The sequence below is a fragment of the Desmodus rotundus genome, chromosome 4 (assembly GCF_022682495.2).
Source record: "Desmodus rotundus isolate HL8 chromosome 4, HLdesRot8A.1, whole genome shotgun sequence".
Lineage (NCBI taxonomy): Eukaryota > Metazoa > Chordata > Mammalia > Chiroptera > Phyllostomidae > Desmodus > Desmodus rotundus.
Genome location: NC_071390.1, coordinates 132098410 through 132126048, shown reverse-complemented (window position 1 = coordinate 132126048; position 27639 = coordinate 132098410). Strand labels below are relative to the sequence as shown.

At 43.2% G+C, this 27639-nt stretch overlaps 1 protein-coding gene across 2 annotated transcripts in view; it reads right to left on the bottom strand.

Annotated features, from left to right (window-relative positions):
- The window catches only part of FRAS1 (Fraser extracellular matrix complex subunit 1), a 423027-nt gene that overhangs the window by 10287 nt on the left and 385101 nt on the right, over nt 1–27639 (bottom strand). For both annotated transcript variants that reach the window (XM_024577139.4, XM_045184911.3), the window contains exons 62-70: nt 26763–26950; nt 25339–25614; nt 22347–22579; nt 19685–19845; nt 17083–17297; nt 14112–14262; nt 12372–12479; nt 11256–11415; nt 6986–7102 (exon numbers count right to left, since the gene is read on the bottom strand). In XM_024577139.4, coding sequence (XP_024432907.2) covers nt 6986–7102; nt 11256–11415; nt 12372–12479; nt 14112–14262; nt 17083–17297; nt 19685–19845; nt 22347–22579; nt 25339–25614; nt 26763–26950 — 1609 coding nt within the window. The remainder of the gene's footprint in view (nt 1–6985; nt 7103–11255; nt 11416–12371; nt 12480–14111; nt 14263–17082; nt 17298–19684; nt 19846–22346; nt 22580–25338; nt 25615–26762; nt 26951–27639) is intronic.

The following is a 27639-nucleotide window of genomic DNA, read 5'->3' as shown; positions in this document are numbered from 1 at the left end:
TAGAGGAACAGCCAATTAGCTAGAATGGCTGGAATGAAGCAAGTGAGGGAACTGAGACCAGAGAGGCAACCAGAGGCCACATTAGCCATAGCTCATACGGTAAGGACTTTGAGTTGTACTTAAAGTGTGGAAGGGTTTTGAGAAAGTGAGTGGGATCTTCTGTGTTGGGAAGAGATGGGAGAGAGGAAGCAGGGAGACCTGCTGGGAGGCCAGTGCAGTAATCCAGGTAAGGGATGGCAGTGGTTCTGATCAGGGCAGCTGCCAAATGACCATGAAAATCATTTGATTAATATATTTTATAGGGGAAGTCTATATGCTTAGTGGACAGATTAGATGTGGGGATGAAGAGTCCCAGCGTAAGAGGAGAGTCAAGGAAGTTTTTCAGAATTTGGGTGCACCCTGGCCAATGTGGCTCAGTTGGTTGGAGTATTGTCCTATAAGCCAAAAGTCTGCAGGGCACATGCCTAGTTTGCGGGTTCATCCCAGACAGGGCACACAGGAGAAGGCACCAGATCAATGTTTCTCTCTCGCATTGATGTTTCTCTCCTGCCCTCTCTCCCTCCCTTCTCCTGTCTCTAAATCAATAAGCATGCCCTCAGGTGAGGATTTAAAATAAAAAGAATTAGAAAAGGCATCAGCAAAGATTTTTTTAAAGTGGCCCAATAGTAAATATTTTAGACTTTGTGGCGCTATGGTCTCTGTTGCAACTACTCCATTCTGTTTTTATAGCATGAAAGCAGCCGCAGGTGATATGTAAATAAATGAATGTGAATGTGTTTCAAAATATAACTTGACTTACAAAGTCAGACAATGGGATGGAGTTGGCCAGTGGGGCATAGTTTGCCACCCCTGGCCTAGAAGGTGGGAGCCACCCTTACCTGCGATGGGAAAATGGCAGGAGGAACAGACTTCCTGGAAGAAGATGAAGGGTTCAGTGACAGGCATGCTCAACCTGCCTATAGGAGAGCCAAGCAGAATGCTGAGTAGTCCATCTGATGTGTAGGTCTGAATTTGAGAGGTGAGCTCTGGGCCCAAGGTGCTCCTTTGTATGTAAAACCATGAGAATGAATGATGAATAATGAATGGATGTGAAAAGAGAGAGAAGAGAGTCTGTGTAAGCACGAGACTGGGCACTCCAAATTCAGACTATGGTCAAGAGAAGGAACCAGCAGAGCAAACAGTGAAGGAAGGCTGGTGAGGTAGGAGAAAACGCTCCAGAGAACGATATTCTAGCTGACTGAAGAAAGTGTTCCCAGGAGGGGGCTGTACAACTCCTCACTGCTGCTCAGGTGTCACAGCAATGGAGATCGAGACTCAACCCCTGGTCTAGTCACTGGTCACCTTGGTAAGAGTGAGCTGGGTTGAAGGTTGTGAGCAGAAGGCTGATTAAAGTGGGCTCAAGAGATGACAGAAAGAGCAAAATTGGAAGTTGGAAATCTAGGCAACCCTTTAGGGACATCTTAAAGGAAAAGGAAGGAGAAAAAAGGAAGGGTGTAAAGGGAGAAATGAAGTCAAGAAAGGATTTTTTTTTGAAAGCTGGGGGAATGTGCATTTTTCTTTAATGCTGGCTGAAGTGGTTCACAGAGAGCAAAGAATTGCTTGTGAGATGTTCTTCATAAAGTGGACAAGAGGGTTGGGGTTCCAGTGTATGAGGGGAGTGGTTGCCTCTGGATTGGGACCAGGACTGTTTATTCACACTGACAGGTGTATAAATGCACAGACCCAGGAAGGCGGGCAGATATGATGGTAGGGGCTTGTGTGAGTTATCTTCTGATTTCTTCTGTCTCCTTGGGAAAACAGGACAGAACATAATCAGCTGAGAGTGAGGATCGGAGATGTAGCAAGTTTGAGTAGGAAGGAGAAGAAATAACATACTTGAGAAGAGAGAATGAAATCATTGGTTAGGGAACCATTGTACTTTCCTGGGAAGCTCTGAGGGCTAATTTGAGATTAGTGGGAATGAACTTAAAGTTTCCTGACTCTGACCTTGCTGTACATTCTGCTAGAACGTTCTTCCCCCCTTTAACCACTCTTTTGCTTAGTTACCTCTTAGTTAGATCTCAACTCAAACACCACTCTCTCTACAGAGCTTACCCCGTTTCTTTTCCCTTCCAGGCTAGGCCAGACCCCGTATTATTTGCTCTCATCACACTGTACTCAGTACTTTCATAGTACTCGGCATGGTTTGATATTTTATTGAAATGTTTCCCTATCAAATTGGCTTCAGCCTTACCAGCCTGATCAAAATCTGCTTCACCTATTACAGGTTCCATAGTTACAGCCCAAATCTATTTGCTCACCATTGTATCTTCCATGCTAGCCAAGCTCCGGACACATATATTCACACATATGAAGAATAATGCATGAGTGATAATTTCAATGCTTTACTCTTCCAATAGAGTCCATCTGACCATTCTTTACTTTTCAGTCAAAGGTGCTCCAGTGAGTAGATTTGAGAGGGGTGAAGAAGGAACGTGGGTGTAGGAGAAACCCTCACAAACCAAAGCTGACTTGCTTCAACAATTTCAATAGGACCATTAGCTGTACCAGGAACTCATATATTTGACTCAGGGAAACAAGTTTTTCTTGTTAATATTGGCATTACCAGTATCCACATAGTGCCTGGCACATAGGACACTCAATAAATATTTATTGATTAAGTAAAGTGAATAGTGGACTTGAAATGGTGATGATGATGATTTAAGGTTAGAATATATGACATGCCTCACAAAACTAGGCACAATATGAAACATAATTCTTTTGAATTAAGTCTGAATTCCCTGCGTCTGTCTTTATTATTTTCTGGGTTATACTTCTCTTGTATCCATATAGAGCCATATAGATGATCAAAAGCAAGTTCGGGCCCAGGGAGGAAGCCACTCTGGGAATAATGGGGAAGATTTCCAACTCTGAAGCCTCAGTCTACTCAGCAACCCTCTCCCCCTGCCGCCTCCCTCACCCACACAGCCCTGAGCCGACAGAAAAGGCTGGTGTCTTTTTTGCTCCTTTTACCATTTTCAAAGCACTGTTCCTGTCTGTATTTAAAAAAAATCCAGTACCTACCCTGGAGAAACTCTTCTTTCACATATACACTAAAAGGCACATATAATATTCTTTGTTATAGAGAGCATCTGGGATTATAAGCCAAAAAGAGTGGCCAAATCAATTGTGGGATATTCATACAATGAATACCTTAATGTAGTGAGAAACAAACCACAGCTACGGGAATCAATGCAAATGTTGACTCACCTATGAATCAACATAGAATTTGCTGAGCAAAAAAAAAGCTGCAGAGAGAATTCATGCAGTCTGAACTTTTTCTATGGAGTTAAAGAACATGTAAAACCACACAGAAGTAAATATGAGTTGGACCATAAACCAAGATAAGGGATGATAAACACAGATATCAGGTTAGCGGTTACCTTAGTGGGGAGGTGGGAGGGAGAGCAATTGGAAGGGGCACTGAGGGTATTTAACAAGTACTAGTAATGTTCTATTTCTTTTTATTCTTTGACTCTATTTGTTATGAAATGGAAATAACAGTGCCAGTCTTGTGCGGGATCACCGTATGAGAATTAAACGTTAAGAGCTTAGTACAGAGCCCACCACCTAGTCCGCACTCCACCCATGGCCAGTCGTATCACCGGTAGTCATCATTATTCATTTAATCGTCAGTATCACGGCCCGAGGGATGTTCAATTCACTGCAGTTGCAATTCATATTAAGTAATGTTCTATTTCTTAAGGTTTCATGTGTGTACTGTATAGGGCCTTCTGAATTAAAAAACTTTCATACATGAATAAAATTCCTCAGCGTATTTCATCAGATTTTTGTACTTTATTCTCCCTTATGGCAGCCAACTACCATTCTCCTGGTCACCTTCCCGCCCCCACTCGGGTGGCCGTGGTGTTCTCCTCTAGCACTGCTCCTGCGGTTCAGCTCGGTGAGCTCAGCTTCCCTGAGGATGAGCCACGTAATACCCTGGCCTCCCAGTTCCTCCACGTCCTCACCTCCAAAGAGTGTGCTCTTTGGAGATACTTAGGTTTCACAGTCCTACTATGCACCACCTCCAAAATCTCACTTGCAGACTCCTCACTTCTCTAACTAGCGCCTCCTATCTTTCCAGCTCTCCTCTTCTCCTCCTCCCCCTCATTGACTCTGCCATCACACCAGCGCCTTCCTGACCACGTTTACCAGGATGCAGAGGAACTGGCACGCTGACACACCCATCATGGGAATGTACACATGCTGTTACGTGTTTACAAACACTTCATGAAACAGTTTGGCAGTTTCCTAAACAGTTAAACATACAGGATCCAGCCATTGCATTACTAGGTATTTACACAAGAAAATGAAAAGCAAAAAGTATATGTCCACATAAAGGTATACACACACACACACACACACACACACATACACACATATATCAGCTTTATTTATCATTGCTGTAAACTGGAAACAACCCAGATGTCCATCAACCCACAAATAAACAAATTATAGCTTATCCGTACCATGCAGTACAACTCACAATAGCAGGAACACAATACTGACACGCAAAAACACGAGTGAATCAAAGCAATCATGCTGAGCGAAAGAAGCCAGAGAGGAACAATGTATACTGTATGATGCCATTTATATAACTCTCTATAAATACAAATTAATCTGTGGTGACAGGTCAGGGGATCCTGGGGAAAGGGGCGGTGAGGGGCGGGATAGGAGGGAGGGATTACAGAGGAGTATGAAGAAACTTTTGGAAGAAGCTGATATATTTACTGTCTTAATTGTGGTGAGGTTTCACAAGTGTATATACAGTTGACCTGTGAACAATGTGGGGGGCCCTGACCTCCACACAGTTGAAAGTTTGCATATAACTTTTGACATCCCCAAAACTTACCAATAGCCAACTGATGACTGGAAGCCTTACCAATAACACAAACAGTCAATAAACACATATTTTGTATGTTTTGTATATTATATACTGTATTCTTACAATAATGTATGGTGGAGAAAAGAAAATGTTATTAAGAAAATAAATTCACAGTATTTATGGGGAAAAATCCACATATAAGTGGACCTGTGCAGTTCAAATGAGAGCTGCTGAAGGGTAGCTGTGTGTGGAAGTTTGTCAGATTGTAGGTACTCTATGCGCAGTTTACCTTACATCAGTAACATGGCAATCTAAAAACAACCTCCTGGGCCCTCAGCACCGCCCAATCTGCTGCTGTCGTTACCCTCTAGTATGCTTACTTCCCCGCTCTCTGAGAGGACTGTACCACTTCCTCCTCTCTCCTCAGACCTCCGTGGTCCTCACTTCCAGCTAATGCTTGGCTTCTCATTTCAGAGAAAATACATTCGATCAAACATCTACTTTGCCATCCTTACCCTCCCACTCTACTAACTCCCTCTTCACCTGTCTCCATAGAACCTGCCTGCCTTCCTCTTTCAGTGGATGACCTCTCTCTGCTTCTTGCTAAGGCCAACCCTGTCCTGGATCTTCCCCCCTGTCTCCCACTCGAGAACTTGGCCCTGCAGATTTTCCCTTTCTTGCTGTATCATCAATTTTCCCATCACAGACCAATAAGGTTATTTGCACCAGCACACAAACTTCCTGAAATATTTTTCAACCTAAAACACAAACCTTCTTTGACCCCTCATATTTCTAGCCACTGCCCTTGTCCTCTTTACAACAAAACTTTACAACAAAACTCATACACCGTTTGTCCCTGTTGTTCCCACTTTCTTGCTTTCTTGCCTCTCCCTGGAATCCACTCCAATCAGGCTTTATTTCCCTTAGTTTACTGAACCTGCCCTTTGTCACGATTATCATTGACATCTATATCACCAAATCCAATAGCCTATTTGGCCTCCTAATTTGAAAATCATTCCATATTATCTTCTCTTAGTAGTAACGTAAAATTCTGTCCTCAGCGTCTTTTCTCAGAGATGTTTTCAGCCCTGGATGGTGTGGCTCAGTGGATTGAGCGCTGGCCTACAAACCAAAGGGTCACTGGTTCAATTCCCAGTCAGGGCACATGCCTGGGTTGCGGGCCAGGTCCCCAGTGTGGGGCATGTGAGAGGCAACCACACATTGATGTTTCTCTCCTTCTATTTCTCCCTCCCTTTCCCTCTGTCTAAAAATAAATAAATACAATCTTTTTTTCTTTAAAGAAGAAATGTTTTCAATTCACTTTGCTCTGCTCCTAGAAAGGTGGCATTAGACTATAAACTGCCTGAGACCAGAGGTGACTTTAATCCTCTGCTAAAATTTCCATGTCTAGGCCAGAGGAAAGCACATAGTAAGGGCTGACTACACACTGGTTGAATGAATGAACATTGGTACAACTCCGTCTCGGGTCTGAGGTGGGCACGGGCTGGCATAGTTTCTTCTCTTTATTCTTGGTAGTTATGGGCCCTGAATTAGTGAATACTGGACCACTGCTCCTAGAGGAAGTACAGGATAGGGTCCTTGCAGCCTCTGGTCCCCATATTTTCATCAACTGATTGATTCCTAACCTTGTTTTATGCATGTTTCTGTTTCAAGACTTCTTACTTAATATACATTGTTGATTCATGATCGGAACTCGTGGCAGTGGCACTAAAACTCACAGCTGACACTCCACCAGGCACATTGCACCCTGCTCGTGCTTAAGAACACTCGATGACACTTCAGCTCTACACTCAGGAGCCATTTTAAACAAGGAAATTACCCACGAAAAGTATGAGAACGCGAAAACCACGGCGCTAAGTAGACTGTGAAAGGACGCTGGTTTACATTGCAGCACAAGAGCTGGAGCAAGATGGCAGAGCGCTGCCTCGCTCAGCCTGAGCCGGGATGTGTGGACTCAGTAATGGGGACTCAGTATTTTGCCACTGTGCATGTTCGCACACAACCATGATATCACCCCCAAACTGGTTTGGGGGTTACAAATAAGTGTTAGCCAGTAAGCCAATTCACAAATAATGAGGATTGTCTCTATTTCCCTACCTTTCTGGGGCGTGTGCCGTGCAGGCCAAAGGCTTCTCTCCGGGGTCCACCCACGGCTGCGTGGGCTGCACGGTGCAAGGGATCAGGTAGATGGTGTACTCCCCCGAGTAGTCCTTCCTGGAAACGCAGAGCAGCCTGGGGTTAGAGGGAACAGTCTATGGACTCCTCACCCACCCAGCAACACGCTGAGTTCTCTGAAGAGTCTTCAGACAGGATTCGTGCCCTGCGTCTAAGAACGTTAAAGTCCACAGTTTTCGGGAATTCATCAATGGTTGTTCTGATCTTCCGAGTGTTATCCAGGTGTTAAACAGAGCTACTTTCATCTATTCAAGTCCTTTTCATGAGGAAAGCTGAGGAAGACACACTGTTTATAGAAATCTAAAAGGCTCAGGTGAGGACCCCATAGAAATAGCTACTTCCTGTAGATTTCCATAAACCTGTCGGCCAGTTTTTGTTTAGTGTTTCTTGTTGACTGACACCCTGTTCATCTCACTCTCAACTGCAAAAGCTTTATTAACCAACAGGTAACATGTCAGCTGCTGCTCTCGTGGCAAGTGCTCAGGGTTAAAGGACGCCGCTCCAGAGAAAGGGCTCCTCTCCCAAATTACAGCCTCATCCCTGTATGAAGCTGAAGAACAGTATCACTTCTCACAGGAGACTTCCCAGCGGGGAACTTCCCCGCTTATGGAGGGGTGCGGGATTCTGCAGGTCACAGCCTTGACAGCAGGGAGCCTTTGTACCCTCACCTACTTCATTCTCACACTGTCATCAAGCAGCAGAAGTCCAGCCCTGGCAGGTTGCTTGGAAGGCAGCCAGACATCCAGAAGCTTCAGGAAGATTCCTCAAGGGCCTTGGGAGGCTGCCATCCATTGAAAGAAGAGTTCAGGCTGTGAACCTTAACTGTTGTGAGCAACCTGTGAACAGTCCTCACTCCCACCGTTTACTCTTTGACCATTTCTTTTGTATTGGTTGTATCTATTTATTATGAAAGTGATAGTAAAGATTTGGTTAAAAAATAATTAAATAACACCGTTTTGGGACATCCTGGGGTCGGGTTAGTGGAGTGGGACAGGAGACAGTCTAACCCTGGTGTGGCTTTGCCTCTGCTTCGGTTGTGTGATTTTAGACAACCAGGCACACTCTCAGGGCTTGGTTCCTGAACCCCTTCATGCCCTGCCCCGAAAGTCTGCATGTCCGTATGTCTGCGGTTTTCCTGTCTTCCTGTAAAGCTTGGAGTAGCAGAAAATGAAACGTTGTACACCATATTTGAATTGCATGAAAATTGACATGTATCATACGAATAGTAACCCTTAATGAACAGAAATACTTAAATTAGGCAGAACTGTCCTTGGCATAGCCTGGCTTTCTTATTTATTTATTTATTTATTTATTTATTTATTTAAATGTATTTATTGATTATGCTATTACAGTTGTCCCTTCCCCCCCTTCACTCTACTCCATCCTGCCCACCCCCTCCCTCCCACATTCCCCCCTACAGTTCATGTCCATGTCAGGTTAGATTATGTTGCTCCTCTGCCCAAATGCTGTGGTGGCTCCCACTGCCCTAGAGTAAAAGCCAAAGTCCACCCCCTGGCCTACAGGGGCCCACAATGGCCCGACCCTATCACTTTCGTTCTCTGTTGCCCCTGACCCTACTCCTTGCCCACTCCACCGCAGCCACTCCAGCCTCCTTGCTATTCCCCAAGCATCCCAGAAATGCTGCCACCTCAGGGACTTTGTAGGAAAGAAGCCCTTCTTTAGATAATCTGCAGAGCAGACTCCTTCACCTACTTCAAGTCTTTGTTCAAATGTACTGTCTTGATGAGGCCTACTCTGAACATCCTAGTTAAAATGACAATATCCCCCCTCCTGATTCCCCTTACCCTGCTCGGTACGGTTTCTTTCTCCACAGCACTCCTCACTCCCACCATGTTGTACTATACTTGTTTGTCGTGCCTACTCTTGTGCCTTCTTACTCTAAGTGCTGCATGCAGGGATATTTATTTTGCTCACTAACGCATGGTAAAGGTTCAATAAATATGTGTTAGAGAAATGAGTGCAAGACAAACCGCATGATCTCTCAAGCTTACAGTCCTACTTTTCCCCATCCTTAAATGCAATTCAAGTTGATTTCCTCGCTATCCCTGCAAATACGTCCTAGATGCATGTCTTTAACCCTGTAGCTCTTTCCCCCTCTTTTCTAGACATTTCCCACATCCAAATGTGGAGCATCAGCCACCCTACCTCCCCCAGGAAGCCTTGCATGCCTATTCTGGGCTCTCCATTCCCTGAACAGCTATGGTCTTGGGGTTTGGTATCTCCCACTGTGCACAGAGCACAGAATTTGTGGTGGTGTTCCTCACTTTGCCATTATCTATATATTTTATCTCCTTACCTCAAACGTAAGGTCCTAAAGAATGTTTATTCAGGATCTACCATGTGCTAAAACCTACAGCTCTCAGGATTCAAGAGAAATCAAGCATGTCTTTTGCCCTTGGGAAGCTCACAACTTAGTGGAGAATGAGAACCTAGTTAGAGCGTTGTACTGTAATGAGCTATGTCATAGCAGAAGCTGGAATAAAGTGGGAACAAGGAAGAGGAGCTTCTAGCCCTGAAAGCGAGTCGGAGAAGGTGTCACAAAGGGTCAGCATTTGAGCTGTGACTCAGAGGAGCCAGAGTTTTGAAAGAGGAAAGAAGTGGGAAGGGCAAAGGGAACGGCAAAGGCAAGGGGTACAGATGCACTGGTGAGTTTAGGGCTTGGTGAGATGTTAAATGTGGTCAAAAGGCTGGATTTGACCAGCCTTGAGATGAGGCTAGAAGGGGGGATGGGCCTTGTACAAAGAGTTGGACTTTAGTGGGTGGTGGGGGGTCAGCAGAGGGCTTGTTTGTTTGTTTGCTTATTTTATTGTTTATACTATTACAGCTGTTCTCATCAGCAGAGGATTTAGTGAGGATAGTCTGCCCATAAACTGGGACAAAGTATTATGCACACGCAGTCTTATGAGCTTCTAGGAAGCACATTCCTTAAGAATTGTTGTATATTGATTTCAAAGAAATCATTACGCAAAAAAATACCTGACATAAGACCAAAAGCTTATAATTAAAGCAATTTTTTAAAAAAAAAATAATTCTTAGGACAATCTGCCACTTCTCAGCTATAAAGCTAGAATAACATTTTCATGATAAATGTAGATCTTACTTTTATGATGTATAACATGGGGATAATGTTTATGACAGACTCCCGGTTCCCTGTTATTCTTTTCATGGTAACAGTTTCAATTTTGTTTTCCCTGTTCTTCTTTTTTACAAATGTGGTAATTTACTATTTTATCCAATTTCTATTCTACCTCTACATTGGGTGTGGGAAGGAATAGATACTGTTATTTATTTTATAGGACATTGGACCATAGAAGTGACACCTGGGCCTAATAATCAGAGACCCTGAATTTTTCCCTGCTTATGGCAGTTGGAATGAAATTTCTTTGTTTCAGTAAGGTTGTAGTTGGACACATTTCCCAGCTTCCCTTGCAGGTAGAAGTACCACATGACTAAGTTCTAGCCATTGGAATGTGAGTAAAAGTGAGGTATGTCCTGCCTGGTCTCACCCTTACAATAAGGGTGAATACTTCCTGCTTTGTGGGGTCAGAAGATGATCCGAGCTACATTTTTGCCTTCTCTACTTGCCAAGTGTTGTTTCTATCTCTTCGCCTTTTAAAATAGAAATTATATGACTGATCGAAGAAGAGGTTGTACATACATACAATGGAGCACTACTCAGCCATAAGATGAAATACTGCCATTTGTGACAACATAAGTGGATCTTGAGAATATCATGCTAAGTGAAATATGTCCAAAAGAAGAAATCAAAAGCCATATGAATTCACTCATATGTGGAATATAAAACTGAAAGCCACAAATGAACAAACAAGAAAAACAAACAAACGAAAACTTAAGACACAGACAACAGTATGGTGGTTACCAGAGGGAAGGGAGGTGGGGTGTGGGGTAGTAGAGGATGAAGGGGGTGACAGAAGATGATTTGACTTTGGGTGGTGGGCACACAATGCAATACACAGAACCATGTATCGTAAAAATGTGCCTTGAACCTTATAGAATTTTATTAATCAATGTTACCCCGATAAATTTAACTAAATAAAAGAAACCCAGACCTTGAAGAAAAGCTCTATTTCCCAAGCTCCTAAAAGAATCTGTGAACATTTCAGATCTACCCCCGAGTGCCCCCCCAGCCCCCCGCCCCACCCGTATGCACCTGTTGAAAGAGCTTGTGGCCCTCCAGAGCTGATACGGAGAGTCAAAGGTCTGAGCGCTCCACAGCAGCTGCAGACCAAACTCAATTCCTCCCAGGTGGTCTGGGGTCAGTATGAAGGACTTCACTTCCGGCAGGGTGTGGTGCTCCATCACAAACTGTCCTATTTTGAAGGGAAACACACACACTTATCTGTGACTTTATTGTGCTGTGGTGATGCCCTACAAGTCTTAGAACTGAATTAATATTCCTCAATCAAACAGCTGAGGTTATACCTCCCTCCTGTCCTTACAGTACATCCCACTCTGGTTGGGACAGCTTGGCACCTCACCTCGGCCCATCATCCACTTGTGATGGTCACTATGATCACAGAGATTTATAAACGATATGCATCTGCCTTGAGGAAATTGTGTTAAAGATTACGTTCAGATTAATAGGGGTCCTTATGTGACAGCCAACACTGAATAACCTTAGCCCTGAACTCCAACCAACATGTTTCTTAGATGTAGAAAGGTCTCAGTCGTTTATACACAGAAATACCGCATTTGGATTAAAAAATCTCATTTAGTGCCACTTATGTTCTTGGTGGAGGGAAACAATTGTAAACACGATTCTTTAAAACTGCAGTCATGTAGTGTCCTGAATAACCAGCAGCAGGGAGACTATTCTAGATTAAAGGAGACTAAACAGATATAACCACCAAAACGTGACATGTGAATCTTGATTGGATTCTTCCTTTTATATAAACAGATAGAAGATAAACTAATATACAAACAAATAGAAAAGACACTTGGGGCATGATGGAGAAAACATGAATAGGGACTCGATATCATTGGATCAAAGTCAGATAACCTGGGTGTGGGATTGTGAAGTGTGAGAGACTGTTCTCAGTCCCAGGAGGTGGCTTCTGAAGGACGTAGGGTGACCTGACACGCAGCCTGCCACTTGTTTTCAAAAGGAGTGACAAAAAGCCAGTATGCATTTTGTGTGTGTATATACACATGTAGCAAAATGTTAATTCTTCACTTTGCTGTTAATTGTTCTGACCTTTCAACTTTTCTCTTTGCTCAAAATGTTTCTTCATAAAAAGCAGAGTGGGAAACAGCCCTGACCGTTTACCTCTGAATTTGGCATGGGTCTTGAATTCAATGACGAGCCGTCCATCCTCTCGAATATAGATTCTTAATATCTGAAGCCTTGCAGAGAGCACACTGTCTGTCTGGATTCCTGCGCAGGCAACCACACACAAACATGCAAGTTAGGGCGTGGAGAAGGCCTCCCAGGCGGGAACCCACACGGGAGCTAGCCCAGTGCATCCTCTAAGTAGACATACACATTGATTTGAACGTAACGTAAGAAAAGATTTATATATTCAAGTGAACACAAAGTCTATTTAGAGACATTTGCCAATTAAAATCATAGGAAAGTCCATTCTGCTTTGTCCTGTTCCACAGCTCCACGCTCCTTGACACGGTTTCTTTCTGCCTGTCAGTGCCACTGGCCCAGATGCAGTGCCCCAGCCCAGAGCTCGGAAAAACGGTTTTAAAAACTTCTTATATCAGCTCCACTCCAGGATGTGGTCAGAACACATGTGCTTCGTAGCCCATTCTCTTTTCCTCACCAGGATACCTTTTAGCACTTCACAGACCCGTAAGTGAAGTCTGGGTGCTGCGTTCAGTGTTCACACCAAGGCAGAACGAACGGCTAGCTTAGACGGCCGGCTCTAGTGCCATGACACGAGCAAACCGCAGCCTGACGGAGGCCAGTTGTAGTCGTAATACCTGGGGATTCGGTGTGACCAAAAACTAAAGGGTAACCAAAGGAAGAGGAGGGAAAGTGAAAACACACAAACAAACCCAAGTTCAAGAACTTATCTGACCCAAAATATGAAAACTTCCTGAAGTTAGTCTCCCGTAACAAATATAAAGCAAATAAATGATTTAGCTTAAATCATTTAACAGAAGAGACTACACATTACATGACTCAACGTGAGACCTGTCTAAAGAAAACTGCAGCCTTTTAGTTTCTCTGCCTCAGATCAAGTAAATCCCCTGCAGGACGGGAGAGAGGGAGAACGAGAGCAGTGGAAGTAAGGGAAATGACTTGGGGCTAACTTTTGAAGTACAGGACACTGAAAATAGGAAAAAAGCAAAAAACAAAAACAGAAATAAAAAGTCCGCAGAGCCACTGGCGTAAATGGAGGAGAGAACTGTGCAGTTTTAGGGGCGTTCATGCGGTAGCCGTGGGACAGGGCGGGTGGGGAGACATGAGTGATGTGTGGGCTCCCCGCTGAGGGGTTGGCACCAATCCAGAGATCAGCCTGAGGGGAAGGTCATTTGAAAAATTCAGCATTGAAATCCTTGAAGCAATAGTAGGGTTACAGTCCTTTACTTTACATTTTAAGAATGCAACAAAAGAGCAACCTCTAAGCCAAATGAGTAAATAAATGTGCTATTCTTCTTGATATATTTTTCCATTTCCATGAATCTAACTTGAAGATGCTTTTTGCTCCTTAAACACGAATCACACTATTTTTAGCTGAGAGGAAATGAACATGGCTGTGCCCCCAAGAACACACATACCTCTGAACCCCCAATGGGAAGATCAGGGCCACCCTCTCCTCTGGGCCCTAGCTATATGGGCCACATTCCTCATCGCTGGAGGCCTTCCAGCATCAACATATACGGGCCTCGTTCTTCTTCAGGAATGTACACTTTCCAGACTCCAGGAAGCCCTCCTTTGGCTGTCCGCACAGCGACAGGGAGAAGCATGCAGCTACCTTTCAAAGTCACTACTTATTTTTGTTTCTCATCCTGCGGCAGCACACAGTAGGAACAGGTAGGATGTCAATCGGTATACCTGTTCTCCACAGAACCGTGTCGTAGAAGAAGGAAAACTCCATCTCCGTGTGGTGCTCCAAGGAGGCCCAGCCCCTGGGGGCTGTCACGTAGATGTAGGACACGTAGAGAGGCACGTGCACGGTCAGGAATGACTGGGCGGAGTCTCTCACCTGCCAAGCAAACGGTGTGCACACAGGGAGGGTTATTTCTTCCCTGGGATGCAAAGGCACACCCTTATCGCATCTCACTTTACTCTCCACTCACTCATCAATAATTATTAATGAAGTGCCCATGACTGTGGCAGGTACCAGGCTAGGAGCTGAGCCCTCAGCAGTGGAAAACCCAAAATCGCTGCCCTTGTAGAACCCAGTCTAGTAATGAATACATCAATTAAAAAAATAAAGTAAATAAAGAGATGGGAAATGGCTAGGCTTCTTAGATAAGGTGATCTAGGGAGGCTTTTCTGAGGAGGTGATGCTTGAACAAATACACTTTTGAAGAGTGAGAAGGAGCATTGTCTCCACTGTTCAATTGCCAGAAGCCTTGGCTGAGATTTTACAATTTTACAGTTATTCCTAAAGGACTGACCAGACAGACCAGGATCCACTCTCAGTACTGACCCGCACTGATGGTACTTCCCAGTGACCTGCAGGAGAGGCTGACTTAACGTGGTCGGGAAGATGCCCAAGTCCTAGGAATGAATGAGTGGCTGACTTGGATGTTTCGTGAGTACTCAGGGCTCCTGCGCCAGGAACACAGGTGGTGGGATTCGATATCATTTCTAGGAAACTTAACCAACAGACAACTCAGAAGTGTGTATGGCTGGATAATTTCCCATCTCATACAACGCTGTGTTGAAATAACTTTGAAAAGGGAGAATGTTGTACTTCCAAAAGAACACTTCTTCTAAGGGGGTTCCTGTTACTGCTGTTAATTTGGTTCAATACTTTCTATTTTGCTGTGTGATGAACAAACGAGATCACATATGAGCAGAAGGCTTCCTGAGGGGAATGTGTACATGTATGTGTGAGTGGGGGAGTTGGTTTGTTCATTTTTAAATGTGTTTTACATTTGCCTTCATAAATATTTCTTTCTTTTATAACAAAAAAAAAACTTAGTTTAAAACAATTTTACTTTCCCTCTGACCCTATATGCTATGAAACTTACATTTTTTTGTTTGAATATGCAAATGTAAAGTGTTTCCATGAGTAAATAAGGGAACGAGCCAAGTGCTTTATTAATAGGACATAATAATATGTCCTATTAATAAATAGGACATAATAATATGTCCTATTAATAAATAGGACATAATAATATGTCCTATTAATAAATAGGACATAAAATTTCATTTTTCTAATGTATTTTTCACATTCAGTATTGTCAGGGGTTTAAAATTTGATTCCAAGTTTTTCAAAAAACTCTACTAATTCCATATTCACCTAAAAATCTCCCTTAAAATGCCCAAGTCTGTTTTCTTTAGAAAATTCCCAGATTTTATCTGGGTCTCACACCATGTTCTGTCCCTTTAAAATACAGGTTTTGCTAGATACACTTGCCCTGATCTCACAATTGCTGATACTAGAACCTCCATAACTTCTCGAGTTGACTGGCAAATTAATTCCCCCTCCTCCATTTCTATTTATTCTCCTTAGCCTTCCTATTACTTACTGATTTTAAAAAAGAAAAACACCCCTGACAAATATTACAGTATACATATTTTGTGCCAGTCACTGTGTTAGACGCTTCCCATGTTGAGATTGTTAGTGACTATTTCGGATGAGGTTCAGAGAGCTACGTCTCATCCAAGTCTGTAAAGTTTGTAAAGGCAGGAACTAGGGCTTGGTTCTAAGTGCTATATTCTTTCTACCATATATATCAGCTGTTCCAACTATTTTTATTTCAACTGTTTTTAAAGAAACAGACAGTGATGCAGTATTTCTGTGCATATATTCTTTACACGTTGGTTTAAGAAATGGGACATAAATCATGGAGACCAGAGAATACTAACTTTTGAGGGGTCAGGGGAAGAACTGATTACTCGGTTTTGCATTTTCAAGAGCATAGGGTATAGAACTGCAGAGATGAAAAGAAAACCTAAGAATGCCTTAAAATTCTATTCAGTAGAGGGCAGTAGTGTATACGAAATGAGAGTTAACCAAAATGAGAGGCAAACAAAGAAACAAATTGGTTTCAAAGACACTTTCCCAAAATGATCACTTTAAGTCCCATGGCAAGTTCCCTCTTTCAGTGTGGTGAAACCTGATTTGAAAGGAAGACCAAACATGTAATTTTCAGTTCTTTGAAATAACTGCTCAAACTTGTGCAGAATTTACTTAGAATTGTTTTTCCCATGAGGACCCACTAGCCTAGTCCCTTTGGTATAACTGCTCCCTAGCACTATGGCTTCTTGCTATAAAATTTTCTTTTGTTACCAATGACTATTAAAAGGGTTTATTTATTGCAAGGGTGGCTAGTTTGGAATAGATATGGAGTCAAGGTGTTTTAAGCAATTATCTCCCCATAAGGCTTAAGATGACAGGGTTCTGCTTACCTTCTAAAAGCCAGAGTATACACCTGTCATTTTGGCTCATTTCCCAGGAGGGGAAGAGAGTAATAGCTCTACTATAAAACTGAAATCTTTTTGGCTTTCCAAATATACCCAGAGGAAAAAACATAGTATAGTCAGAAAAGAAAACATTAGATTTTTATAGAAATGACTACACCAGACAGCAAATTTTTCCACATTAATTTGAACCGTTTCATTTCCATATTACATTTCAATTGGTTGATTAGACGACTCTAGGAGGATCTCTCTAGCCACAAGGCTGCTAATGTCTCACCTGAGAGACATGAGGAAAGCTCCCTTAGCTGGTTGGCCCAGTTCTGGGAACCACTGGATGCAAAACGCTAACTGAAGTGCTTGAGAACAAACGGGTTTCACATGGCAGCCAGGTGCACGCAGCCTTCAGACAAGCCCCTGGAGCACCCACCTGGAAGTCGGCAGTTACAGACCCTCCGCAGACGTCAATGAGCTCGGTCATGTCGTAATAGGCATCAAAGGTCCAGACGCAGCTCTTCAGGTTGAGGTGTTTGTAGAGCTGGATGGTCTTGGGCTCCCTTACACTGGGGTCAAACTGGAAGGGGCGGTCGTAGCCCGGCCCCATGGCTGTGCTGTCGTAGACCTTGTCATCCAGGAATCCCGCCTCTGCGGGGGAGGGAGGGACAGGAAACGGTAACTCAGTGTGCAGACCTGCCCCTGGAAGGCTGCTCAGAAGGTGGATGGGGAGAAGAGAGACGTCCTTTTGACAATGAGAGAGCTCTCCCTCCATCTGAGACTATTTATAGAGCAATGCAGGGCTCCCGACAGACACAGCGAGAAGGCGAGGGGAGTTGGTTAACTGCCTGCTGCCACATGTTGGAATGACTGGGTTCACAGACTCCTCTAAGGGTCTGTCTCCAGGAACCAGGGAAGAAAAGGTGAACAAATGACACTATGAAGGAAAAAATCAGAGCTTGGTGGCCCTGCTTATGTTGGAAGAAAAGGCACACTGCTCTGCCTGTCACACCTGTCAAGTTTAGTTCTACGCTTCACAATTAGTCTTTGAAGAAATGAATTTACTATGCGGATAATTTGTTGATGAGTTATTATTTTTCTAAGATAAAGTTTTTAAAACAACTTTCATGAGAAGCCAAACAACCATCTGACTATGACTACCCCCCCCCCACCAAAGTTTCTGAACTCTTGGGAAAAAAGTGTTAATTTTGTTAATGAGTAAATAGCTTGTTAATGATGCTTGACTAAACCTTTCCTGCTACAGGCAAAAACCATAGGATCAAATGCTGCCAAGTAACTGAACCATTTTAAATTAAGTATGCAGCAGAGAGCTAGACACAGATACAATGGTAGAATATCAGGGTTGAGACTTTTACAGTACTAAAAACAGCTATAGTGTTCGAACAGAGCTGATGTATTTCTTTGGGTGTTTGACAGCAGCTCCCAACCCTCTGCCCCATAAAGATTAGGATCTCCTTTCCCACGTGTTGAATTTTATTGTGTTTAAGCAGGAAGAGGTGCAAACTTTCAGTTTATAAACATAGTATGTTTCTTTCACCAGCTGCATATGTGGACCAATTAAACTTTTATGTGTAGCTGTGGCAGGAATAATTTACGTTCAACTAATTTCTAGTATATAAAGACCATCGCCACCCAAAATGATGCTTAATGAATATGAAAGAGCATATGAATGCTTTTCTATCTTCAAAAACACTGTTGAAAGATTCATCAGTTCTGAAGGGAGGAAGGGAGCATTTAATGAGCACTTGCTCAGGTAAATGGAAACAGACAGGACTGTTTGTACAGCAAAGGATCTGGACACGGGTGCTGTGGGAACGCCCCCACCTCAGCGGTCAAGGGCTACAGAGGGCGCAGCCCCAGGTCACGCCCTAGCTGGGGCGGCCAGCACTCAGGGGCCTAGCCAGCAAGGTCGGGTAGAGAGGTCTGTCCCTTGGGGCTGACAGGGGCACAAGTCTGACAGGTGGGCTCCGTGGAGAGTTGGTCAAGGCTTTATCAGGTTGCATTGTTGTTTGACTTCTCCCTACACCAACCCTGCCTCCTCCCCTTCCCTTTCACACACAGTGATCCCTAGTAAACACCTTGGCCCTCCATTTCTGCTCCCGCTCCTGGATGCACCCATCCTATAACGTGTAACATCTGCACTTGAGCTTTCTGAAGATGCTGCGATAATGGGATTTTTGGACACAGATCCAAACATGCTCACTATAGAGGGGAAAAAGAGCACAAATTTACCCTGGTCAGCATTTTAAAAATGCCAACGCATTTAAGTCAGTCAGAGAGAGCCAAATACCAAATGGTTTCACTTGTATGTGGAATCTAATGAACACTATAAATGAAAAAACAAAACAGGAACAGAGTCGCAGATCCAGAGAACAGACTGATGGCTGCCAGAGGGGAGAGGGGTGGAGGGACTGGGTGGGAAGGTGAAGGGATTCGGAAGTACAAACTGGTCATTACAGAATAGTCACAGGATGTAAAGTACAGCATAGGGCATATAGTCAATAATATCGTAATAACGACATGTGGTAGCAGATGGGTACTGGAAATATGGGAGGGACACTGTGTAAAGTATATGATTATCTAATCACTATGCTACACACCTAAACTAATAAAAAATATTATCAAAAATAAACCGCACTTGAAAAATTAAAATAATTTAAAAAAGATAGAAATGCTAATGCATCTAATCATCACCCTCTTGGAATCAATTGTTTCATCATGTTATAGATGAGAAAAGAATGGCTGGGGGAGTCCAGCTATCTACCTTTAGTTGCGTAGGCAGTGGACTAAGGTTCCGTGGACTGAACCTAAATAAATTTGGCTCCAAAGTCCTTGTTTTTCCCTGTTGATGTCATTGTCTGAGCTGCTTAGGTTTGGTGGCATGCTAAGAAGGAAATCTGCTAACCATGCAGATGGTGGGGACGGGAACCCATGAAAAGCAAGGGTCACCTAGCCATATCCCGAAGGGCCACTGGGCTGCTCGGGAACGGGATGCCGGCACAGAACTCATCCCTCACCTGCGATGCCTCTGAGATCGCGGGTGGTGACGAGGTTGGAGCAGACGTGCTGGTGCCTGTAGATGGACTCGGAAAGGAGGAAATGCAAGTTGTGCAGGGGCACGGTGGAGATGAGGGGCAGCATTCCATCCTGGTGTGGGATCTGCACTGAGATGTGGATTCTAGGGGAAAGGCAGAAATGAATGTTTAGGCGCAGGCTATCAACAGTTCACTGGTACATCTCTTTCTCAGAACCCACTTGTCTTGACCAGTGAATTTACCAATTTTTGGTTCCCTAAAGCTTTTCACATTGTAAGATTTCTCTCTGAACATGAGGGTGTATTGTACACGTAGGGCTGTTTTTTCTCCCAAGAGATCCCTCAGACTCAGGACTGATAGAGCAGTCAAGAATCATAGGTTTTTGTTGTTCTGTACAAGGAAAGATAACCTCACAACCACATGTTACTTGAAAGCTTTCTCTTGCTTCAAATGGAAGCTTTGTTTCCTCATGAACTAAAGCTAAATAACAGATACAGGCTGCTCCCTTCTCTGTCACGATGAGGGTGTGCAGGTTGGGTAGGGTCCACACTCATATCTTTTTTAATAAAGCATCACTGAGCTCTTAAATGCTAAGGCCATCATCCCTGTCCAGGAACATGACTTAGAAATAGTAATATCCCACTGCTCACACTGTCCTTCCCCAGATGAAAGAACCTCCCTCTCTTCAATGGCCTCAATCTGAAATGTGTTCTCCTCTGATCTACTGGGTTGGCCAAAAAGTTCACTTGTTTTTCTCTGTACAATGGCTCCAGTAGTGCTTAGTTGTCTTTAACTTCATTTGAAACAATTGTGTTTGATTGTATTGTGACAGCTGTCATATCAGCTTGCATTAAACAAAACTCTTATCAAAAGTGGTGAATTATTGTATAGCCATTTCAATATTGAAGCTGGAAGAGTTTGTACTGTGACAGCTGTCATATCAGCGTGCATTAAACAAAAAACTTATCAAAATTGGTGAATTACTGTGCGGCCATTTTCATATTGAAGATAGAAGAAAACATGCAACATTAGGTGTATTATGCTTTATTATTTCAAGAAAGGTAAAAACACAACTGAAACACACAAAAAAGATTTGTGCGGCATAAGGAGAAGGTGGTGTGACTGATTGAATGTTATCAAATGTGGTTTGCAAAGTTTCTTGGTACTATTGACAGTTTGGCCAAATAATTCTTTGCTGTGGGGCTGCCTTATGCATTGGAAAATGTTTAGCAGCACCCCTGTCCTCCACCCACTAGAAGCCAATGGTGAGAGATGGCCATCATATTTAAAATACCCAAGTCAATACAGTTATTGGTGAAAATGAAAAATGTGTCTTTTATTTTATGGAAAAAACTAAATGGACTTTTTGACCCATGCAATATATTCCTCAGCATCTAAGTGCTTTTATATCAGAAACCCTGTTAACTTATTTATATTGCCTGCTATTTCGTGTATGTTTTTAGACTCTTTATCTTGCCCCCCACTCTGAGGACCAGAACCATGTCCTGCACTTCTTTTGTTTCTCTAAAGCACGTAGTTTACAATTCTAAATAAAATATAAGCTTAATAAATATCGGTTGAGACTGCACCACAATGGAACTGTACTTATAGTCTGCAATTTTTTCATTGTTTAAGTTTAAATTTGTGGAATATTTATTGAGGCGCATTTTGAGTTTTTACAGCTTATCTCTGGGAGCAAAGACCCGCGTTTATAAGAGGAATTAGACTTTTGGAATATGAAGAGGACGGCTCTCTTGCTGTGAAGGGGTCAGTAGTGCTCTGGGTATTTCTGTTACTGCTTTTTAAACAAAGACAGATTTTATTCTGTTAGAACATATGAAGGATTTGCATATTTATTCAAATCTGTTCTTTCCATGAAAATGAACCCCTTTCTCTGAATTCAGTTGCTCATAAAGGCACACATATAAATATTATGAGGTTTAATGAATGTGTGTAACATATATAAATTCTTTTTTTTTTGCTATGCAGAAATAAAAGTATTCATCTTTCACCAAAATCACGGTGGCACAGGGAAATATAAAAGCACATCTGTCCTCTGAGGTGCCAAGAAGCACTGTTCTAGGCACAGGGGATACAAACTAAACAGTCGTGTTCCCGGTCCTCACCTTCGACTATGAGGACCAAGACAGAGTGAGTGATCGCAATGCTCTGAAAGAGGAACGTAGATGCCAGAAGAGCTGGAAGAAGGAGCTTCCAAATTAAATTGGAGGAGTCGATGAAAAAGTTCCTAGAAGTGATGCCATGAGCTAGGTACATATAATAGGACAACTGGATTTAAGTACACGAAGTGCAAGGAGCAGGGAGGGTTGGAGTCAGCAGTAGCAGCATGGCAAAGGCATGCCAGCTGAAAGAGTTGGAAGCCCTGGGGAGGTCACAGCAATTCTCTGTGGGGGTGGGAGGACTGGAAGGGGAAAATGACAAGATGAGAGAAATGAGGCCAGAATACGCAAGGCGCCAGGTCTCAGAGGGCCTTTGAAGAAGTTAGCTTTTTTCTGAAGCATGCATCACTACCGTACCTATTTTGTTGAAGCATCACTCACATATCTGCCCTGCCTACAAAGCACACACAGAAGAGCTGAGATTCACTCCACCCTTTCACTGTGGAAGGTACCGCCAGCCTGACCTGTTAGGATGCTCCTTGTGTTTGACATCCAAATATTTCAAGGTTGCGATGAAGGACTGAGCCTGGAAGCCTCTTGCTGTCCCAGCCACCACTGGGGTGTGGCAGATGGCACTGTCTGTTCCGATGGTAACAATGTTGCTCCGTAAGGGGGTCCCCACATGACCCACCTTGTCTACAGCCTTTGCCACACAACGCACATGGAACCTGCGGCTGAAGTAAATGCTATCCAGGACCTACCGGGAAGAATAAAACATCTCAGACATATGTATACTACTTAAACAACTCCTTATGTCTTCTGGATGTTATGACACAACCAACTCCTAGTACAAGATAATCTGAGAAGACAATCTATCATCCATCCATCCATCCATCCACCCACCGTGTAAGTATTGACTTTCTACCTGGAGCCAGGTACTATGGACTTAAGGCCTAAGTCAGTAGGTCAGACAATGAGCAAGCAGACACATGTGAAGCAACAGCCCAGAGGTGACTGGTTACCAGTGACCGTACTGTTCTCTTTCTATTATGTGTTAGGTTCACCATTAGGACCACTCAACTGGTTTTGAGCCCTTCTAGCAAGAGTCATTGGCCTCCAAGTCAGTTTTGTTGAGGGCATGGTGTCAGGAGAGATGCTTCTTTCCAAGGAGTTCTTATTTTTCTTTGTTTCCTACTGTTTTCCCTCCTCCAACCCCCACTTAAGGACCACACACATTGCAAGAGTTATAATAACATGCAGGCTTGAAGTTGAGAACTTGGCTTCTGACACATACTGGACTTTGAAGGTCTTTCTACAGATTCTTTTATGCTCCCAGACACAGAGAAGCTGTAAAAGTGCTTAACTCAATCTATGCAGAAGTCCTGGAGGTCACCAAAACTCTTCAGGTTAGAGAAGCAAATAACAGGAATAATTAATTAGTAGTACTATGTGCCATAGACCTCCCACAAAGCAAACCTACAAACATAAATTTTACCCATGGTAACAACGTTCACTGAAGTCTATGAAAAATTAAAGAAGATTTTTCTATTAAAATTTTTAACAAGCTGCCAACACTTTATTTATTTATTTATACATGGACTTAGTTCAGAAGGGATTTAAGGCATCTTACAAAAAATGCATAAAATACAATGATGTGAAATAAATAATTGAGGAAATAAAGATAGAGCAAAGGACATTGGGGTAAAAGTATTAGTCACCACTTCATTGCAAGGAGGAAAACTCAAATATAAAGTAAAGTTATAAACTTAGTACCTGTTAAAAATGTATATTTAGCTCAGGTAAGACCAAACTCACTCCATGGTTTTTTTGAATGGAGAATTAGATACTTAAACGATATGCTGTTAAGGCTTGCTATTTAAAGTTTTTAATAATATAGAAGATATTTTAAATTTGCATTCGGCTATGTTGCAAAAGACTTAACCTTCTATCCTTTCTGAATAGGCTGTGCTAAAGCCATGAATGACCCTGCTTTATCCAAAGCCTCCCATGTATGTCTAACAGCTTCCTCCACTATCATCCTATCAAAGTGATGCGCTTTCTTTTTTTTTTTAATCCTAACCTGAGTACATTTTTTTTCATTGCATTTTAGAGAGAGACAGGAAGGGAGAGACAAACATTGATATAAGAGAGAAGCATCAATTGATAACCTCCCGGAAGCTCCTGGTCTGGGGATCATTCCAGCTACATACGTGCCTGGACTGGGTGGGTATCAGGGATCGAGGATCGAACCTGCAACCTAACTTTGTGCCCAGACTGCGAATCGAACCTGCAACCTTTCAGTTATGGGATGATGCTCCAGCCAACTGAACCATACCAGCCACAGTGAAGTGATGCACTTATTACAGTGAGAATGAACTAGGAAAAATTTAGATAAATCCAGTCTGAAAGAAATCTGTAATTTCCAAAATTATTAAGTGTACTAATTTCAGTGAAAAATCATTGAGTGCTTACTATGCACCAGATATTGGGCTGAGCCTGCATCTCCCTGCTTTCAGCTCTTTTTCTGAAGAGGATGAACTTGCTGGTGCAACCAGCAGTCCCTGGAGCGCACTGTTGCCCAAGCCTGGGAAAACTGTCGCTGTCCTGCTCTCTGGCTGTGGCGGAGGTGTCGCTCTGGTCTCCTAACTCTCCAAGGACAGCAACTGCATTGTGAGCCTCCTCCTTTCATGTTCTCCCTCAGGACTCTGTAAAATGCTGATCACTCAATCGAACTTTATCCTTTTGTCTAATAACTGCTCCCTACTATGTGTCACCAATGTGCTGACCCCTTTGGGATATATAAATGGGGTAGAACGAGTTTACAGCCTGCTACTTATTGAATGCGTGAACAAAAAGTAATCATTAATTGTACTTACCTGGAACCTTTGAATTAGTATGCTATTTATAGGTCACTTTTTAAAAAAGACTTTATTTACTTACTTTAGAGGGAAGGGAAGGAGGGGAGAAAGAGAGGGAGAGAAACATCTATGTGCAAGAGATATATAGATCTGTTTTCTCTCTCACACCCCCAAATGGTGCCCTGGCTCGCAACCCAGGCTTGTTCCCTGACCAGGAATCGAACCAGCAACCTCTCGGTTCACAGGCCAGCACTCAATCCACTGAGCCACACCAGCCAGGGCATAGATCACTTTTATGTTTGATTTGTCAATGATCTTTTCAAGTGGCTAAGCGAAAGAGAGGTGATTTTGATTTTGCAGATCAGGAAACTGAGACTCAGAGAGGTTAAGTAACCTCTTAACATCACAAAGTTAAAAACAGGCAGAATTAAGATTTGTAAACAGGTTGCCCGAGTGCTAGCTTAGTTTTTTCTACTACACTATGTTACCTTCCTTATACATAAGAATAAAAAGACTGTCTGTACTGTGTATACCTGCTCATTTGTTAATTTTATTCCGCATGCCACACATGGACCTCGAGGGGTCTGACAGAGTGTGAGTGACGAAGAGAAGTACCAGTCCTCTCCCTACATGACCAGGCCCAGACCCCCAGACCTACCATATGGTTGACACTGGTGAATGGTGTGTTGTCAGTGATGGTCTCAAAGGGAGACCGGGCCCCATTGCCATCAGTGGGGGCGGCCACTTCCCAGCTGAACTGCACAGACGTCTGGTTGATGCCAGCCTCGCTGCAGCGCTCCCTCGTGACGGCATACCTAGGGAAATGAGGGTCGCAGGGGGTGACACAGACCAGCGGATAGCCTGGGGAGGGGGATTTCTTGACTCCTTCCTTGGCAACCTCTTCTACATGGTCATAGTCTGCAAGCGTGACAACCTGCAAAGGAGCAACAAAGCTTCAGCATGGGTTTGGCGTCGGGAAGGTCAGAGAACTAAGGCTTCACAAGATTCACAAGATCACTTAACTTCCGGGGATTCTTGAAAATAAAACAGAAGTTTACAATGCTTTTCAAGGCATCCGTGAAAGATACTGCAGACCTTAGGCAGTGGAGAAGATCCTCCTACTACCCAGCTAAAAGCTTTATTACCTCATTAGTATTATTCTTAAATAAGAGCTCTATCGCTCACATGAAAAATACTTTTATTTTCCTGCACAGTGTAACCAAAGCTATATCATGAACGGCAGTTACTAGTTTAAGGTTGTATTAAATTGTTAATGGTAAGCAGTAGCACATTTGGCAAAATAAAAGTAAATAATGGTAGTATAGTTCTTCCACGGTCATACAAGAGATGCATTTTGAAATGATCCTTCTAGAATATGAGACTAGTCAGGGGAGGTTGGAAGACTCATTCCGACTGCTTCATTATTATGGGTTAAAAGCCCTTTGGCAACCTCTGGGCATTTTCTTCCTAATTGTAAAGTTGGTGCATTCATTCCAAACATCCCCAAACCGGGAACCATAATACTGCATTTCTGCAGACACTTAATCCTACACAGTGCAGGCACTGTGTGGCCAGTATGTGGAATAATAGATATGGGGTAGTATTACCTTTTTTTTTTTTTAACTCTTCTAGGCCCTACCAACGAAGTGAGAAGTTCAATTGCACTGCACTGTACTTTCTGTTTTTATCAGACTAAGGGATGGACATGGTTTGGTCTTATTCTTAGATTGGAAAGAATTTCTCATCCTCTGCACTCTTGGTATTTATGCCAAATAATTCTTTGTCATTGGAGCTGAACTTTGTATTGTAGGATGTTTAGTAGCATCTCTGGCTTCTACCCACTAGATGCTAACGGTACCTAGTAAGACAGTCATAACAACTAAAACTGTCACCAGAGATTGCCAAGCCCTCTGTGGAGTTGGTGGTGGAGGGTGGGGGCATTGCAGGAGAGTGGTTCCCAGTGGAGAACCGCTGTGTTGGAGGAACACAGAGGTATAGAGCGCTAGCGGTCCTACTTCTGTCAAGTTCTCATGTACCCGTCACTAAGACAAAAAAAGCAAGGCTTCGGGTCAAGCAACTCACAATGGGTGGTGCTGGCAGAATGAGACTCCCTGCTGCCTCCTGGTCTAGAATTGTCACTGTGGCCGTGGTCACTTCACCAAGAACTGCTTCCACTGGGTCGTCTGGGCCAAGGACTATGGAGAAAGATTCATGCCATTCCCGGTCTTCATTGGACAGGATCTCCACTTTAAAAAAGATATGATCCACACCTTCGCCAAGGACAGAACACAAGGACAGCAGAGATCCTCGTTAGGTGACACACCTAACACAAGTCTTCATGTATTTAAATAGTCCCTTTCCTTTTAGAGGCTTCCTGTGAATGCAGGGGCTGCTGATCACACTGGCCCCATCTCAAATGGGGAATCTGTTTTACAGACCCAATTTCACCGGTGGTAGAGGCTCACTCAGTATTGCAGACTTACTATTCGACACCATATGGGGATTAATGGCCCCTGCCTGACACTAGCTGGCAGTCATAAAAATCTATGATCCAAAATACACTCCACCTTGGCACGAGGGTTTTTTTTTTTTTTTGCTTAATTTTTCTTCCCCTTTGCACTTAGGCACGAGCGCCTGTGTGGCTGTGAGTGCTTGCACACACCCTTCAAAGCTGTCTCCTGAGAAGCAATAAATAATAGCTTAAGGGCTGCCTACCAGGCCAGTCTCTGCAAAGCTGAGAATGTGGTTGGCCTTAAAGGGGGAGGGTTAGAGTCTTAGAAACTCCCTTCCTTTTCCTAAAATGATTCTCTGAAGATGCAAATTTCCCTGGCAGTGAAGTTCCCTTCCTTGTCTCCTATGGCCATTTGGGCTCAGTTTCTTCGAAGACCTATATCTCCCCCAGATCCTTATGTAGAAAGTGAAGAAGTAAAGACACTTGGAAGAGAGATCCTCGTGCAAT